The sequence below is a fragment of the Motacilla alba genome, chromosome 3 (genome assembly GCF_015832195.1).
Source record: "Motacilla alba alba isolate MOTALB_02 chromosome 3, Motacilla_alba_V1.0_pri, whole genome shotgun sequence".
In the NCBI taxonomy this organism is placed as follows: Eukaryota; Metazoa; Chordata; class Aves; order Passeriformes; family Motacillidae; genus Motacilla; species Motacilla alba.
In genome coordinates this window covers 18,498,629-18,517,521 of record NC_052018.1, presented here as the reverse complement: position 1 = coordinate 18,517,521, position 18,893 = coordinate 18,498,629, and the positions used below count along the sequence as shown (strand labels likewise).

Below are 18,893 nucleotides of genomic sequence, written 5' to 3'. Positions count from 1 at the left end.
TAAGTCTTGTACCCATCAGTGTCTTAAGTGGGAAAAGCTTTTTTTTCCACACTTACTTTGCATCTTCCAGAAGAGATTTTTTGGTGTGTGGAAAATGCCTTTCTATTTAGCCTGGTAGTGGTGTCTGTGCAAGGTGTTCTTCTATGGTGCAGACCATCTTGTACCTTAATTACAATGCTGCTGCTGTTTTTGCTTTGAGCCTGCTCTTAAGTGTCAGAAGAGTAGTATTAAAGGTTTTAGGCCCAAGGCAGTGAAGCTAGGAGGCAGTCTGCAGCTGTAGGATATTTTGTTACTTATGGCATTTACAGTTACTTATATTACTTACAGTTAAAAAAAAAAAACAACTTTCCTTATTTAGAACGGTGGGGTTTTTTATAAAATTGAAACCATTCAGGTAGAAGTTAGAATGTTCTTTGGTTTTCAAAGCTTTCAGTCATTAGCTGTTGGTTGGTTTTGAGTGTGCAAAATAACTTTCTCAGTTTCATTTGTAGAACTCGTTTCCTTTTATGATGAGAATGAGTTGATCTTTTTTTGTTCCCTTGCAAACATTGCATTTCTTCAAGTCTAAATGTGGAAAATTTATTTCTGATTGACTATAGTCTTTAAAGTTAAAGGGATTTCAGACTTTAAAACATTAAAATCCTATCCTAGATGACATTAACTAAAAAGATATATGCTTTTTACATATGTAATGAGCCAGAATGACATATAATAACTCCTCTGTTACTAGTCATGAATGTTACTTTGTTTATGAGAGAATTTGGGACCGAATATGTTCAGTGAATACACATTTTAATGCAAAGGACAACTTACAGGCAATATTTATATTAAGATCTAGTTAAAAACTCATGAATATTGTCAATATTGCTGTGCAGTTTACATAAAGATACGATTTTTCCTTAGCTGTTAATTTGGTATCCTGTTGTACTGCATGAGATTTTTTGTCACCCAATTCAATCTCTTGCAGCAACTTAGAACTTATTTTGAATGCATTTGCAGTGCAGAAGAGAAATGCTCAGAATTAGAATAAATTTCACCTTCAGACTGATATCTATTATTTAGGTGTTTACATGTGAGTTGTTGTCTGAACTCCTAAGTGAATAGAGACCTAATAGTACAGTCCCTGATCACAAGCTAAATTTAGATGGGTCTCCATCTAAAAGTCCCAACAATTATCACATGCTGTAGGAAGACACTAGTGACAGCTGAAACCAAAAGTCAATGTTTAGTCCTGTCATGAAGAAATTTGTTAGGATAAAATTCTCAGATGATCTTGGGCAAACTCCATTGTATTACTGGGACAAAAGAAAAAAAAAAAAAAACCACCTGTATTCTAAGCCTGTCTCCTTCAGAGGAAACTGCTTCCTTAGTGCCTAGTTACTATTTCAGTCCTAAGTGGATGGAAAAATATACTCACAAGTATAGCAAATCTTCAAACCACAGGTCTTCAGCTGCAGTTCTGAAGCTTTTCTATTCTATCATATAATTAATTCTGTTAGCTTATTTAGCTGTTTTAATAAATACAAATATACTGCTTCTACTTTCAAAAGCTATTCCAGAAGTTCATTCCTTTGGTTGTCAATCAAAGGCATTCCATTCAGTCCTCCTTTAAAATCTTTCTTCTAATCAAAGCTAAAGTTGTTTAACATAATTTAAGTGTTTTGGTCTTATGTTGCTTTTTAAGTAATTTTTTTTCCTTAATGTTTGCTTTTTCTTCCCTGCTACTTTATATGAGCAGACAGCCATGGCATTTCCACTACTCAGATTTTCTTTTCAAAGGAAGAAGTAACCCTTCTGTAATCATCTCGTCATGGATGCTTTCATAATCATCTTTGGAGCTCTTCTCAGACTCTCTCCCAATTAAAGCTAACGTATTTTTATTATCGCTGCTCAGAACTCAGCACATTACATTGTAAATGACACGACTTGCTTTGTGTTTTACCTTTTCTATTGTTCTGATATTGTAAATCATCTGGTCCCTGTTTAGTGATGTGATCTTTACATATTGACAGTACTACCTCCTAGGTTACATCTACAAATGAAGATCCCACCTTTTTTAACCAGGCTACAAAGGAATACCTTATACTGGACTGTTTCCAGTGTGCATTCTTGAGTAGTACTGTCTCACATTCCTGTAAAAGTTCCAGTAAAAAGCATTTAAGTAAAAGCACTTCTGTGGATAAGATGCAGTTAGTGCTTGCAGCAAAGAATGTTGGAGACTGATGTCCTTTTGCGGGGATCATAATGCAGTCTGCAAAAGCTTCTGCAAGTACAACTAATTGTCAGACAACAAAATTTATCAAGAAGTTGCTAAGCTGAACTTCCAAAAAAGGTACACTTTTTCTGATGAGATCACCAACAGTAGCATCATGTCTAAGAGGAATAGTTTTTCACCGAGAACTGAACTCAAGTTGTTAAACTTGGTTAACAAAATTGTTCAGCATCAATTTGGTCTCTAGATGATTTGAATGTTTACAAAAAAGGTAGGAAGGAGGGTCCTGGTAATTACAGGCCAGTTAGCCTGACCTCAGTACCAGGAAAGATAATAGAACAGTTCATACCGAGTGCTATCACACAACACTTACAGGATGGCCAGGGTATCAGACCCAGTCAGCGTGGGTTTATGAAGGGTAGGTCATGTCTGACCAACCTGGTCTCCTTCTATGACCAGGTGACCCTCCTGGTAGGTGCAGGAAAGGCTGTGGATGTTGTCTATTTAGACTTCAGCAAGGCCTTTGACACTGTCTCCCACAGCACACTCCTAGAGAAGCTGGCAGCCCATGGCTTGGACAGGAGCACTCTTTGCTGGGTTAGGAACTGGCTACATGACCGAGCCCAGAGAGTGGTGCTGAACGGTGCTGCATCCAGCTGGGGGCCAGTCACCAGTGGTGTCCCTCAGGGGTCTGTACTTGGACCAGTTCTATTTAATATTTTTTTAGACGACATGGATGAGGACATCGGGTCCTTCATTAGTAAATTGGCAGACGACACTAAGCTGGGAGCTTGTGTTGATCTACTGGAAGGAAGGAGGGCTCTGCAGAGATACTTAGATCAGTTGGATGGATGGGCAGAGTCAAACAGAATGAAGTTTAATAAGTCTAAGTGCTGAGTTCTACATTTTGGCCACAAAAATCCCCTACAACGTTACAAACTGGGGACAGTGTGGCTGGACAGTGTTCAGGCAGAAAGGGACCTGGGGGTGCTGGTTGACAGTCGGTTGAATATAAGCCAGCAATGTGCCCTGATGGCCAAGAAGGCCAATGGCATCCTGGCCTGCACTAGGAATTGTATGACCAGCAGGAGCAGGGAGGTCATTCTTCCCTTGTACTCGGCGCTGGTGAGACCACATCTTGAGTACTGTGTCCAGTTCTGGGCCCCTCAGTTTAGGAAGGACGTTGAGATGCTTGAGTGTGTCCAGAGGCAGGCAACAAGGCTGGTGAGGGGCTTGGAACACAAGCCCTATGAGGAACGTTTGAAGGAGCTGGGGTTGTTTAGCCTTGAGAAGAGGAGGCTTAGAGGTGACCTTATTGCTCTCTACAACTTCCTGAAGGGAGGCTGTAGACAGGTGGGGGTTGGTCTCTTCCGCCGGGCAGCAAGTGACAGAACACGAGGACACAGTCTAAAACTACGTCAGGGAAGGTACAGATTGGATATAAGGAAAAAAATTTTCACCAAAAGAGTAATAAAATACTGGAATTGTCTTCCCAGAGAGGTGGTAGAATCACCATCTCTGGATGTGTTTAAAAAAAGACTGGACATGGCACTTGGTGCTATTGTCTAGTTGAGGTGTTAGGGCATAGGTTGGACTTGATGATCTTAGAGGTCTCTTCCAACCTCATTATTCTGTGATTCTGTGAATGAGATTTTTGCCAGTAAGCCGAAGATGGTTAATTGAACAACTGTACTTCCACATTTTCAGTTTCTTCTATGGAATGGGCAGCAGTGAATTGGAAATGCTGTACTGGTAGCAAAATGGTGTGGAGGTGGTGTAGGTGAGTTAGTTTTACAACTTTAGGGCTTTAAAGAGGTAAGGGGCTGCTGGAGCAACTCTGCACAGTAATTCTACAATAATTTGTGAATGGAGTTATATATCTGTACTGGATAAGTTTTTATATTTTTAACTGAAAACAGAAAATCTGGGTTTTCAATTTCTAAAAAGTTTTATCAATCTGGCATAGGAACATGCATTTATTCTTGAGCAAATAAATGTAAGCAAGATCTTCTCATCACAGTGTTGCTTTGTTTTACAGCTGCAAATACAAGGTGCAAGCTGCAATTATGTTAGTTCCTATGTTATTCCATATTTTAGACTGTTTTTTTACCCTCATTTGAACAAACAGCACAGTCTTCCTTACCAGAGGCCCTTCTGATGTTTTGTAGTTGTAAGTTGCCTGCAGCCAGAGGAAAATTCAGTCTTTCAGAGTTGTCATACTTAGAAAAAGACTGCTCTATCTTGACACTGTAAATATGTAATGTTTCCTCTAAATAAGGAATAATATCCTCAAGCTGCTAGACCAAGAAAGGGTTACTAGCTACATTTTCTTAACTGATGTGTAAGTGCTCTACCAATGTAATTTACAGGGGAGAAGCATGTCATAGCTGGTGGAGGAGGACGTTTTAATCACTTTAATGGTGTTACAGTGTAGCGTTAATGACTCCCTTTGAGTCTATTTTGTAAAAGTCATATATTGTTACTTTTGCACATGAGTAATGTTGTGCTTTTGCATATATTTTCAAATATAACAAACCTGGATATAGTGGTATAACATACATATTCACTTTAATAAGTTACAAATTATCCTTAAAAATAGGGGAGGGGATTGTTCCTTTGTTTCTAACTCAGTGAGCAATTTCCTACATTTTTATAGCTGATTTGAGAGAAGGTGGGAGTATCACAAACTGTAAATGTGTGCTTTTGGGAAGAGGTTGCATTTCTGTACTAAGAAGCAACTATTTATTGGATAAAATTTTGGTTGTTTTCCTGAGAGACTGAATAATGTTATAAATTGTCTTTGTGTATCAGAGGAGTTCCCTTTTCATCATCGAACACATTTTCTGTACATTTCCAGTCTGTGTGCCTCTCTTTGCTTGACAGAAGAATTACATTTGAAATCTGTTGTACTATGCAGTTTCCCTGTCTGTATGTAAACCTCCCCCAGGATTTCTGGGTTTTTTTGAAGAACAGAGAAGTTCTGCAAGGACTGATGCAGATGGGTGGCTGATCTGTTTGGCCTAGCTTTGATGTGTGTACAGCAGTCAGTACTGAGATGGTTTGGATTTTTGATTCTTGGTTATGTATATGGATTTTTTAAAAAATCCTTTCACTAGATAAACATCTAGTCTAATAATGTTTTAAAAGTACAGAAATCATTCTGGCTGGTGGCTTTCATTAAAAGAACAACCGCTCCATACTTTTGGGGGGAGTGTAAAGATGATACTAACATTGTATGGAGAGTAGTTCTTTTCTTCCATGCTGCTGCGTTAGTGAACTGTTTAGCAATAATATTTGGCTGACAGTATTTTTTATTGCAAAAATTAGTGTTTTCACACAATTACAGCTGGACAACCATATCCTGATCATCACAGAATAAATATTTTTGTCTTTGAGAATGTTTTCAGTATATTTTTTATGCTGTATCTGAAGCTGTAGTGTCTGTATTTGCTTTGAGTCTCTACTTACAACGTACAAACAAAATTCAGATATAAAGAACCTGGATTTTAAGAACTGTGTGGTTGTAGACCATAGGAAGCACAAAAGTGACCTGCAAGGTTTTGAGGGGTGTGTGAAATGGATAAAGATTTCTGGTGGACTAGCAACTCTTAAGTCTGGTACAATTTGCCTAAAACAATCATTTGTCCAGTTGATGTCAAATTAGAGTTGTACTGCCAGCAGTCTTCTATTAAGCTTCCAGAGAGAATTAAGCATCATGACCAGCAGGCAGCTCTCATTTTGAAATCATTTCAAATATTCATCTTGGAGCAAAGACTGTTTTCACAATAATGGTCAGACTTGCTTCTCTTGGCTGTCTTGGTTGATAAAGTATTTTTTGTCCATGCCTGAAATAAAATTTAAAAGATTGTAGCAACTGAGTTGGTCATAAATCATCCATTATTATTTTTTGATCCTAACTCTCATTTGGGAAGACAAGTTGAGCAGTTCTAGTTTAGCAGTTTTTTTAGTTTTTGTGTTTGCTCCTGTTCTAAGGATAATAAGAATGTAGTTTGTGTCACCAGAAGAGGAATGAATTCCAGGTAATCTGTGTCAGTATCTTTCAGCTTTTCTAAGTTGATACAGGTAGATGTGGAAGGATATAATAATGTATTATCAATTCCTGCTCTTCCATAAGAAAGTAGATGGCTCAGAGTCTGCTGCTCTGTTTCATGGTCTTGCTGTCAGCCAACTTACACATTTCCAGTGGAACTGAACTTTATCTGGCATCTGGCAATGCAGAGAGGAGAGATGAGGTGGTTAGTGTGTGATATTCTCTGTAGGGGCCTGTTTGCAGCCTGTGTGGCTGCAAAGTGGGGGCCAGAAAATAGGAGAACTCCAGTTGCTACTACTGTTTTTTCAGTGTGAGTGCTGGTGTATCAACATGTTTTCTAAAACATCACAGAGAAATTAATAAAATACCAATTCAAGATTAGTATCTGGACTTTGCGAGCACCAATATAAATATGTTCTATTCCTTCATATTTCATCTGACAACATGATTATTTTACATTACAGTTACATTTTTTATGTATTAAGAAACTATTCGAAAAAAATATTACTTTTAGGAATAGCATATATTTACTTTACAATGACCTGCTGGATACATATCTCTTTAAAAAGTCCTCTGTATAATAGAAAAGTATAACAGCTTAAAACCTGTGAAACATTAATCTGTGTTTTAATTTTTTGGTTTGTTGCATCAGACTATACAAGGCAGAAACATTATTGGGATATTTCTGTTGAAAAACTGATTAACAGTGTGAGACTACAGTTTGATTTGTCTAACTAGGAATGTTTTTGTTCTATGGATAAAAAAAAATAAATTAAGAGTATTTTGAAAATTCTAATTCAATGGAAATTCAAATGTTTACGTTTTGTAGGTGAAACAGTTGTCATAGTTCTGAATTTATAATTTTTGCATTGTATTCTTCCTTGTTCTTTGTTTTTGATTAATAGGAATTTTGTATCCTGGACAATGCTGAAAGTTTATTTTCATTAAGTAAGCTGTACTAGGGGTTGTAATCTGAGATACTGAAATCAGTGAGATAAGAATGGGCATTGAATACTTTATAACCATAGTGTAACTTCGATATTATTGATAATACATGGCTGGCAATTTTTTTTTTCATTTTTTTAGGAGAAAACAAAGTTGTGAATATTATAGTATATTCATTTATAAAATCAAACATGATATAGCTTTCAGTTTACAATACCATATGGTATTGTATATTCTTTTGTTTTAGAGACCTGATAATATTAATACTTGATTTCCCTTTTTGCCTAATTAGACGTGCAGCTTTGACAAATGATTTTCTGCTTCTCACCGGCCAGCTCTCCTGACCTTGTCATTATTACTGATGGGTACATATCACTGCTGCAGGCAAAATCAGCAGTTGTGCATTTTAGGGACTTGATGATTTTGCTGCTTATTCTTTTTTTCTTCCCAGAGCAGTAAAAACTGGCGGGCAGCAGTTGACTTGTGTGGGCGGCTTCTAACTGCACATGGTCAAGGCTATAAAAAAAGTGGACTGCCTGCTAGCCATACAACAGATTCTCTACAGGTATGTTTAAATATGCTGTTGTCACTTTTTTACCAACAGTATTCATAGTGGCATTTTTTTTAACATGATCAAACTCCTTTTCCTAATTGTTACATAAAAACTGAGGGTATTTAAGTATTTTAGCAAGACATTCTGTTTGCTTATGTAAAGTAGGCCTTAATTTAAAACAAACTTAGTTTTTTTTAAGGGAAATCCAATATTGATTCTGTATTTTAAAGGTTTTTACACTAGTAAAATGCAATATGTTTTGCTGTTTTGAAAGACTCACTCTGCTAAAGTTCATGGAACTATCTAGATTGTGAACTTTATAGTAGGATTCCACGTGTTAGAAATGTGTTTCATGTTGCTTAGAAGATAAGAGTCCAAATGAATAAAATATTCCAAGTGATTCAGATGTGACCTAATGAGAACTCATGTTTTTGACCCTAGTGATTATAAAGCTCATGGAGTTTCATCAGAAACCGTAAAGAGTACCGTGAAGTCGGAAAAGCAGCTAAAATAAGAGATTGATAGTTTGTACATGCTAACTCGTTTCAAAGAGAGGTGTTCTAATTTTGAAGCAAGCTAGTTTTTAAACTTCATCTTCAAAATCTTAGTATCTTTACAAACAATTAGACATCAGTCCTCTGAGCTTTGTTTTAATGATTTGATGAAAAGTACTATGTAAAAGAGCAGGTAAATATAAATCCTGATTCTTTTCAGTAACAGAGAAACTCTACTCAGCTTTTATTAGAAAAAGTTGAAAAGTTGAAATTGTATTGGATGTGGCTTTTTATTGAAGCTAATAACAGACCTTGTCTTTCCCTTTTTTTAAATGTATTAATTTTTAGCTGTGGTTTGTGAGACTAGCACTGCTGGTAAAACTGGATCTCTTCCAAAATGCAGAAATGGAATTTGAACCATTTGGAAATTTGGACCAGCCTGATCTTTATTATGAATATTACCCTAATGTATACCCTGGACGTAAAGGTAAAACACTTGATTTATGAAATGCTTTTCTTTTTGTTCCCTTTTTGTTCTCTGTTTAACAGTCATTATAAAATACTGGTTGGATTCAGGAGGTGTTTAAGGCTAAAGCATTGGAGAGCTATGGATTCTGTTGGTTTTGGTTTTTTTTCCCCAGAGGAACATGATTGGTTACTACATTAAAGTATTGCCCACATTATGGAGGTAGTGATAAGAAGTAACAGCAAGTAGAGCAATATAGGTAGGCAGTGTATTTCATGATGCTGCTACAGAGGAATTTTTTTAACAAGTAAATATAATATTTTAGTTCTATGATACTGAAATAAAATACTACCAAACTTGAACAGTTCATTCTACCCAAAACCAGGCTTGAAAGATGATGAGAGACTTTGTGGAAACAGCCTTTATAAACTTTTTTCTCTTCAGTTCATCCAGGTAGTATCACTATGCTATTTTTAATACTTGCACAGTAGCCATTTGCTACTGCAGGTGTTATTTCCTGGTTTCTAGGATTAAAAGAAAAAAACCTGCATTTAGAAGTAAGTTAATAATTCTCCTGAATTGAAACATGATTAAATGTAATATTATTTGCTAAATAATTGAAAGTAAGTAAAAATCAGAGATTTACTGTGTATCTCATTATTGAAGAGAACAAAAACATCACCAGCTTCAATTCTTTTTCAGCAATTTGTCTCATGTTACAAATGCACTACTTCCCACTGCTCCAAAGAGCCAATAGGTTAAACACATAGTTCCACTACTCAGGATATTCGAGCTCTCCAGAAGTCTGGGTTTGAAAAATTGCTATTTTTAAGACCAATTTTGCTCTTGTTCTGGCTATTTTGACATTTTATTTTTTCTATATCTGTTATTTAGAAAAGAATAACTGTCTGATGCAAGTACACTGTTGAGTGTTCATAATGTTCTTTGGCTTTTGTATTTGAGCCACAGTGTCTAATAAGACATTTGTAAGAAGCAGTTGTTACAGCAGTGCCAACTTACAGTCTGAAAACTTACAGTCCATTTTACATGAGATGCTGGTAGCCTTGATGGGGTAACCTAGAAAGATTTTGAGGTTTTTTAGGAAGGGAAGTTGGTGTCAGTTCACAATTTCTTGCAGATTATTTTGCATAGTGATGCAAAAGATCAGCTGCAGCCCAGCAAGGCCAGTGGGGACTGCCTAGAACAACTCTCTCTGACGTTATTCATTGTCCTTCAGATAATCACAGACAATCCACTGGAAAGGAATTGTGTCAGTTGGAAGAGTGAAAGAGGTCCTGGTCATCAGGTTGGATGGCTTTTTGGATCTGGTGTTCTTAGGGCAGCTGCAAACATGATGCTATAGCAATAGTCATCTTCCACTGGCCATATATATGTGTCCACATCTTTTTCAACATTAAAAATAAGATATTTTGTCTAAGAAAAATCCTTGCAGGTCATGTCAATATTTGAGGTACTTGAGTGCTCATGCTGCAGATGATGCAGGGAGCAGCAGTTCTGGACAGTCTGGCCAGGTGTTGAAATCACCTGTCCTGTGACTGAGCTTTGGATCCTGGAGCAATCATTCAACCACTGTGGCTATTTCATTCAATATGAGGTATTGATGGTAAAAAGAGGTGAGCTTAAGGAAGATAGACTATTTCATAATTATATGCCTCAGTTAATTTTTAACAGTCAACTGGGACTATAATCTGATCATTTATGAGGAAAATAGGATCAAGGTTGGATAGAGCTGACCTGCTAGTTGTAGATATCTCATATACATCCATCGTGATTATGATGTGGCAACAGCTGTTAAACATTCCTTACACAGTTTTGAGGAGAGACAAATAGCATTTCCAGGGATGTAGGAGAACACAAGCAGTTGGTTTTTGTCTAGCCTTAAACTATGCTATGCTGGATTATAGATAAAGAAGTTTAGTATACATGCATTGTTAACCAGCTAATTTAAATAATAAAATACAAATAAATCATTCCAATATTTTGGTTGAAAAATATGGGTATGAATACACAATCCACTGCTATTTGGCAATTTTGTGTATCATTTTGTGGTGTAATAAGCCTAAAAGAAAGGGCTTGATTTCAGCATTTTAATTTTGATTCATGGTATATAAATGGAGTAAGCACTTAAAAGTCAATTTAAGAAGTGAGAGCATAGATATAAATAATGTTCTCATTAATTGTAATATAGATAATACTTTTTGTATTCAAAATATTCATAATAAAACATATAGTACAGTAGGAAGTTTTCTGGGTTTTATGCATGAAGTTGGGGAAGTTTGAAACTTACAGGAGTGAGAATAGCCCTTCATCCATTAATATCTGAGAAGTCTATCTCAAAGAATTTAGGTTACAAGTAACTGTACGAAAAGTAAAAGATGCTTTTCCATTAATTTAACTCAACATGGCCAACATAGTCCTCTTAATTTTCCTCTGAAACTCACCTAAAGCTGTTTCCCTTTCAGCAGTGCTGCTAATCTCCATTTCCTCCTCATATTTTGTATGGCATTTGCAGCCATGATGTGTATTGATCCCACTATTGCTGTCTTTATCATGTCTGTAAGATCTAGTCCTTCTGGAATCTTCCTTTCCTGGTTTCTGTGGGCTCTTTGTTCAGTCATCTGCGTTGCCTATAGGAGTGCAGCCTCTCAGGATGTTGATTTTGCTGGAATCGTGTTGGCCAGTGGGGTTGGCTAAGGCACTTGTAGATCATAAGGAGCAGAGAACAGACTGTTCTCATTTTCTAGTAAAATCCTAAAATTCCTTAATTATAGATTTAGTTCTTTAAAATTAATCTGCATAAAGAAGCTAAATAGTCATATTTTTACATATATTTTTCTTTCATAATAGGTAGGTCCTTAGGTCAGGAGCTCTGCTTCAGATTGTTTCCTGCACATCTTCATTGTTCTGTGTGGGATATGTAAGGCTGAATTTTTGTCATCGTTCTCATGACAGATGATTTCAGGAATTTTTTTTAACGGTTTTAACTTTATATTTACACAGTCTGACCCACTTCTATTCATACCATTTTTGTCTGTGTTCCTTGTGATATATAACGAACTCTCCTATGATAGCTTGCCTAACATGAGACAGCATTTCCGTTGGTAATGCCTATGTGTTTGTGAACCTATGAAAGCCAACAATTAAAATGGAACATTAAAATGCTATTTCATTCTTTTATGAGGTAATTTGGTCTTGTTTCTGGTTAATAGAGCAGTAAGTTCCAGAAAAGCTAATGCTAACAAAATCAGTCTTCTAAAGCTACAAAACTTGTGAATAATTTATTTTGTATTGCAAAGGTGGAAAAAATAAGCTAAGCTATGCATAAGTAAAAATTGAACTTCTGACCAGAAGCTTATATAACATGGGATGGGGTTTCTTTCCCTTTAACCTTTTCATTTTCTTTCTGGTGATGCAGCATCATCTGTATTCCTCTAAATGAAATCAGTCTTCTGTTCTCTGATGGAAGGGCGTAAATTAGGAACATGGCATTAAATATCTAGTTGTATGTGTTCTAGAAACTTACTTCATAGAGTATTCCTTCCCTTGAGCTCTGGTTTCAATACCAACATAAGTTTTCAAAAGTGTGGCAGTGTTGTGACTAGGGATGCACTAGTGTGTCCTGAGATAGGATGGCACTTCTGGGTGGATAGTGATTGTTTAAATAAAATAATATAAATTTTTTATATATATATAAAATAGTGTGAGTCTCGATATCACAACTGCTTTGGCATTTTTCACTATTGATACTTTTATGACATTAGTAATATCCACTATATTTAGAATTTTTATCACAAATATATGAAATAATTGATAGAAAAATGTGTCCTTAGTTACTCAAGCCATGGTCTTAATTTGTTTCTTTTATTCAGTTTTGAAATTTCAGTTGTTCTAAAGGAACCATATCATACATGGTCTAGAACTGTCACACCAACCCATGTTGTTAACAAGTTTTCAGCGCTGATGCCTAAGGTGAACTGTAATAATTGTTACTTCATTTTGTAAGCTTATAATATAGCAAAAATTGTGGTGAGAAATTTGCTTTTTGTCTGTTGATACAGAGATACTGTGTTAGCTATGAAAACACTTATCCAGAGTATTTCTCTAATACTCACAGAAGACATTTTACAGGTGTCTGGACTGTGTATTGTGCAAAGGACTAAGTACACTTCCAAGGTCTGCCTGAAGCTTGGTCCTGTTTCTGAATGTCAGCCTATGCCATAAGTAAGGACAGCCTTGGATTGGAGAAATTATCTCTTTTATGTGATGCTCTACAGCAGTGTTTGGCCATTTTGAGTTTCCTGTCTTCCTTTATTTTTCTCTTCTACTTGTCTATGCTAGTAGGAGGCAGGCTGGCTGAAGCTTCCTTTTTTTTTCATTTATGGGGTCTGATGATGCTATAAATCCTGCTTTTTTCACCTTCATCAGACTTGGTAAGTGGGATAACTGTGGCAGAATGTGAAGTGGTGTGAGGAAAAAAGATAAATAATAGAAGTATTAATAATAAAAAAATGAGAAACAAAAGGAAGTAATCAATTTAAAAACAAAGATAAGAGAAGAAATGTACAGGCTAAAGAAATTATGTCTTAGGGTGTGCTCCTCTTCGTTAATAAATTTTGCAGGAAAGCAGAAAAAAATAGTCCACTTTATTGTTACACGTGGTACTGTTTTTTTCTCATATGTTACCACAAATACTGCCTTAAGTTAACACTCCCATGTCAGACTGATTGAGTCTTGGCAGTTGTTCAGGAGAGTTCTTCATTCAAGCTCATGTTGGCAGTAAAAACATATTAAAATCTCTAGTGGAACTGGTTACCTATTATTTTGTTTTCATGATTGTGTGCCTCTCCACTGCCTCTTTAAATTCACTGTTCTCTTGCTTCAGAACTACTGTCTACCTGTAAAATCAGCTAATACAGCTTGAATAACTACCACTCTAATGTTGTGGTTCCAGTTGTTCAGGCTACTCAGACGTGCAAATAGAATTTTTTCTGAAATAATAGAAATATTTTAGTTAAGAAATGTATGTATAATCTAATGGGGTAGAGTGCTGGTAAAATACTTAATTGTGCATTCTTTCCCAAGGCTACGTAATCTCATTGAAAACAGTATCAGCTTTACACAGGATTTCTTAATACTATGAACAAGTAACTAATTTCTAAATTCTGGCTTATTACAGTTATCAGTAGATAAGATTTAGTGTGATCTCTTTGCTGCAGGACAATTTTTGTAGTTTTCCTGCATTCTTTCTGTTATGTTTTCCTTTCTTCAATGCAAGTAACTCCAAATTACTGAAAGTGTATAGTTGAAACTTTTTAAAACCAGATCATGATTCAGAGTTTCTGTTCATAGGTCACGAGCAGTTACATTGTAAAGTATGTGCAAGCATGTAATTTCAGATAACATTTTCAAAACATTTTCTTTAAATGGTTTCAAACATTTAGTCTCCTATCTCATCTTCAGTCTCTCTGGATTGAAGGTAGTAAACAAAAACTTGGAAATTAGTCTGTTGAACTGGGATTTTTAAGTGTACGTTTAATTTCTAGTCAGTGAAGCCAGGATTTGAAGTTCACTACATTATCCCTCTTAAAATTCTATAAATTATACAAATACACTGTTGATAGAAGTATATTTGTGCATATAAAGGCAAGCATATACATCTCTCTATGTATATATATGTGTAAAGCAGAATATTTTTCAGAAACTCGATTTTGTGTATTTCTCTTTTACCCAGTGAAGGAATGAATGTTTCTTTGGTTTTGATTTGGGTTTTTTTACCATTATAAAATCCCACTTTATTCTTTCAGTAATTGATAATCTGCGCTTCTGTTGCTTTTGGGCATTTAAGATTTGTTGAACAAGCTGTAGAAGGCAGATCAGAAAGCATTTCTGATTATGGTTTGCACCTAGAAAATTCAAGGATAAAATAGCTGGTCATTGGCATACACTTCTCTGCTCCAAAAGGGCTGTAGATCAGGGCTGCAGTTCGAATTTGATTGACATGAGATGATGTTTATGTTTTGACAGTTATGAAAATGTGCAGCTGTTCATAAAGAAATAGAAATTTAAATCTGTGGTCTTAGAAAATTCTACCTGATCTTGTTCTTTATTCCATCTGTTCCCATGCTTTCAGTGTATCCATTTTCCTTTCAGCAGATCTTTTTTTACTTTTCCCTTTTGTATGATGATAATACATACACATATATATATACACATTCAAATAAGATTAATTCGTGTGAAAGTAACAATCAGACATCACATTCTTTGAAAAAAAAATCTCCAGTGTATTTAAAAGTAATTGCTAAGAAAATTGTCTTAAAATTAAACCATTTCCCATTATGTATTTTTATATATTATTATGAAACCCCTGAAGAGGAGCAACAGAGGTCAACAGTAAAATATCAAGCTAGAATAAGACCTGCTTAACTGAAAAATAAGATTTCAATATATAGCAGTAATTCTAGGGTATTGCCTTCTGTGGAAATTATCTAAGCTTAGCTGGCATAGTTTTACTGTGTAAGGACATTACTGTAGAAATTGGAAGTATGAATTAGAAACCAAAATCCATTCTCCTGTGCTTTTAACTAAACATTTTAATTGCAGGATATGCTAATTGTTTTAAATACTTCTTTGACATGTTGCCCTGTTAAATGCAGTACTGAGTGAAATGGAATAGAGTATATGGGTTTGGTTCTGAGTAGTTTTGCAAAAGACAGTCTATGATAAATTCAGTGTTTATATAAAATTTTCTTGTCTCTAGTGGGATGCCACAGGAATAGATATGTATGCCTGCTCACAATAAAACCCTGTTATAAAGAAATATGTCTTTCTCTGCATGCTTTAAGTGGCCTAAAAGTGAGTAGGTGAAACTTTTCAGACAAGATAATGTAATCCTTAGTCTAATAAGCACATGTATTATTTCTGTTACAGCTGTGTGTTAGTGCAGTCAATTGTACTTTCTTCTTTTTTTTCCCCAATATAAGTGTGTTCATTGAGGGAAGTAGAGTCCCGTCCCCCCCGCTAATATCTTTTTTCATTAAATTTTCTGCTCCAAATTCTACAACCTGCCTTTCAGACCTTCCTAATATTATTATTAGTGATCTATTCGAGTCATCAGCAGACATCATTTACTTCTTCCCAATTTTCTTGTTAAACCAGATAATGTAAAATGAAAATCACAGTGTTTTCTGAAAATCTCTTTTGTCTTTTTAAAATCTCACCTCTTGTCAGTTCTAACACAGCTGTTAACCAGTTACAGAATTACATTGGTGAACAGATCTCTTTGCATGCATTTTCTATTACTGCTGTGTATTTCTTTTTGAGAAGTGTATTGAAATTGCATTAGCACCTTATATAAGTAGCACCCATTGAAAACTTTACCAAATCTAAGTAAATTTATGGCCTTTTTTTTAACCAGAAAATCAGTCTGTTACTGTAGGAACGGAATTAGATACATTTCCTATACCTCATATAATTTAACTAAAAAGAAGTTTACTTGTAGATGGGAACATATCTGGGAAAATGCACTTAACCAAAAATCTCGAGAGTTTATAAGCAGTGTATTTAAGGTGTTTATTTGGATTGAGTGGCGTGAATAAGTGCTGCAGGTTTTTTATGAGCAATTTGCTCATCTGATTTGACCTGAAATTACACAATACTGTTTACATGGGCTGGTAAGAAAGCCTTATCAGTGGTAAAAGGATGTTTCTTTTCTCCTTTCCCCACCTGTCACGTTTGTATGAGAGCATGTGTACTGTTTTGTCCTTTCTCCAAAAAAAAAAAATCCTGCTTTTCAGAAGGATTACAAGGATTCTGCGGAAGAGGGCAGAAAGAGCTAGTGTTTCTGATATTTTAAATGAAGTTAGTAGCTTACTTGATAAGCAATAAGTAACAGACATTGATTGGATGGATTTGCTGGATGTTTTCAGTAAATTTTTTTCTGTTTATGTCATGAGTTTCAAAAAGAAAGAGAAGAAACAGATGCTAAAGTTTTAGATGTTCCTGTGAGAAATTGTAATACAAATTCTGGTTTGAAAAGTCTTTATAAGTAACTAGCCTTACACCCCAAGCCAGCTTTCTTCTGGTTTTGTTTGAGTGATCTGTCAGCACACTTGATGTACTACTGAGGATCTCACTAAAATGTTTTCTGGTCACAAGCTACAAAGGAAAAACTAAGCGGTTGAGAAATAATACATCCATACAGTACATTTTGAAGTAATATAGTTCTGAATGCCTGTTACAACTGAGGATTCAGTTGTAATAGGAAATAAATCAGATTCTAATGGAGTCTAAGTTGACCTGGAGTCACATTCATCATTTTGACATCCTCTGACACTGCTTCTGATGATGTAAATTGGTCATGGGTTGTTTTTAGCTTTCACAGGGATTGTAGTAGAGTGGTTTCATTCAGTAATACATAAGATCAATATTTTACAAAATACAGAATTCCAAAAAATTGTATCACAAAACATTATGTAAATTTTATTAAAATTCCTAATGTGAGATGTTTTATCTGTGCTCCATTAAATATCTGTCTATTTGTATGTTGACTAATTCAAAGAAAACTAATTCATGTTTTCTGTATGAGTGCTTATTGAATTGACCTTTTGTTGCATTTTGCAAGAGGATGTAAACATACAAACTTGTTCAGAATTGACAGTGCTGCAACACAGTCAGTAACCAAATGTTGCTAAACCTTCAGGGTTTTTTTCAGTTTTTTACAAAATTTTCTCCCCATTTTTTACCTTTGCCTCAGAAATCCTACTGAGTGCAGCAGAAGGTGCTTCATCAGTAAATTAAGACTACCTTCTCAAAAGAGCAGTACCAGACTAGCTGCTTTTAGGCACTGCTTTTTCAACAGGATTACTGTTGGATTGTGGAGTTATTAGAACTTGGTCACTGGTGAGGTGGTAGAGATAGAACCAGCTGGAGTTCAGATTTCCCTCCATAGGTTTTGCAGTGCAGTTTGAAATATGTCTGCAAAGCAATTTTTCTCTGGTATTTTGGCACAGAATTTACTCTTAAATTATTTTCAGCTTTCTTTTTGTTGTTGTTCACTGACTGTGATACACTGACTGTGTACCTTCTGTCACGCTGGGCACTATTCAGAATACATACGTAAAATATTTTGCATCTTTTGTGACCAGTTGAATCAACTTCTCCATGTCTCTTAATAGAATTTCAAAGGCAGTTTTATTTGCTTAATGTGTTTTCCACATATGATGATGCATGAAACTCGTGTGCATCCGTTACAAGAACACAGCAGTCGGGGAAGCCATTGGGAATAGTTAGCATCAGCAAAAGAGAATTTATGTAGACATAAGTGGCTTCCTGTGAAGGTCATAATTAGTGAGTCTTGTGATTAAAATTTTGTCAACCTTTAAAAAAGTTTAGAGGCAGTGACTCATTTTGTATAGCATTTACCTCTTTGACATACAAGCCTGTTAAGAACAGGTGCAAGAATCTATTTAGAAAGCTCCTGAGTCCTGTTTTTGAGAAAAGATGAAGCAAGAGGTAACTTGGGTGAGAAATCCCCATAGAATGTGTGTATAGCAAATGTTCATATTAAAATATTAGAAATGTGGTGATGCCTTGGAATGGCTACCTGAAACAGAGGCTAGACAAAATTAGGAGAATAAAAGGGGGTATTTATTGAAGGCCTTCAATAGGTACATCTTGGGCAGTCAAAAGCCTCCGAGGGGCTACACCCAAGATGGACAGTGGTCATGAGTTTTTCACACAGTTAAAAGTTTGGTCCATTTACATATCAGGGGTTAAATCCTCCAATTACAGTTTCAGGTAATGAAGTCATTTACTCTAAGTTTGCCCCCCCACCCCAATTTACTGTTGCTTACATCTCTTGGGGCCTCAGATGATAAGTTGTCCTTGAGTTTCGGGCCTAGAGAGGAATTGTTTTGTCTGAATAAAATGGGAGAACAGTAACTTACAGGCTATGGAGTTTTAGAGTTATACACTAAAGCAGTACAGGATCTGAAAAATATAAAAGCTAAATCCTAAGGCATCAATGGCATGCTTTTTTGCAAGGCCTATATCCCAGCTCTGATTTGGTTTCACTAGTGGTGTTTCATTTATGTTTGATACTGTTGTCTGTGTATCAGGATTATGCAGTTACCTGAAAGCAAGATATTGCACAC

At 35.7% G+C, this 18,893-nt stretch overlaps 1 protein-coding gene across 1 annotated transcript in view; it reads left to right on the top strand.

Annotated features, from left to right (window-relative positions):
• Positions 1-18,893, top strand: part of TRAPPC12 (trafficking protein particle complex 12) — a 52,583-nt gene that overhangs the window by 5,816 nt on the left and 27,874 nt on the right. Inside the window, exons 4-5 of the mRNA XM_038133518.1 lie at positions 7,660-7,773; positions 8,604-8,742. Of these exons, the coding sequence (XP_037989446.1) occupies positions 7,660-7,773; positions 8,604-8,742 (253 nt within the window). The remainder of the gene's footprint in view (positions 1-7,659; positions 7,774-8,603; positions 8,743-18,893) is intronic.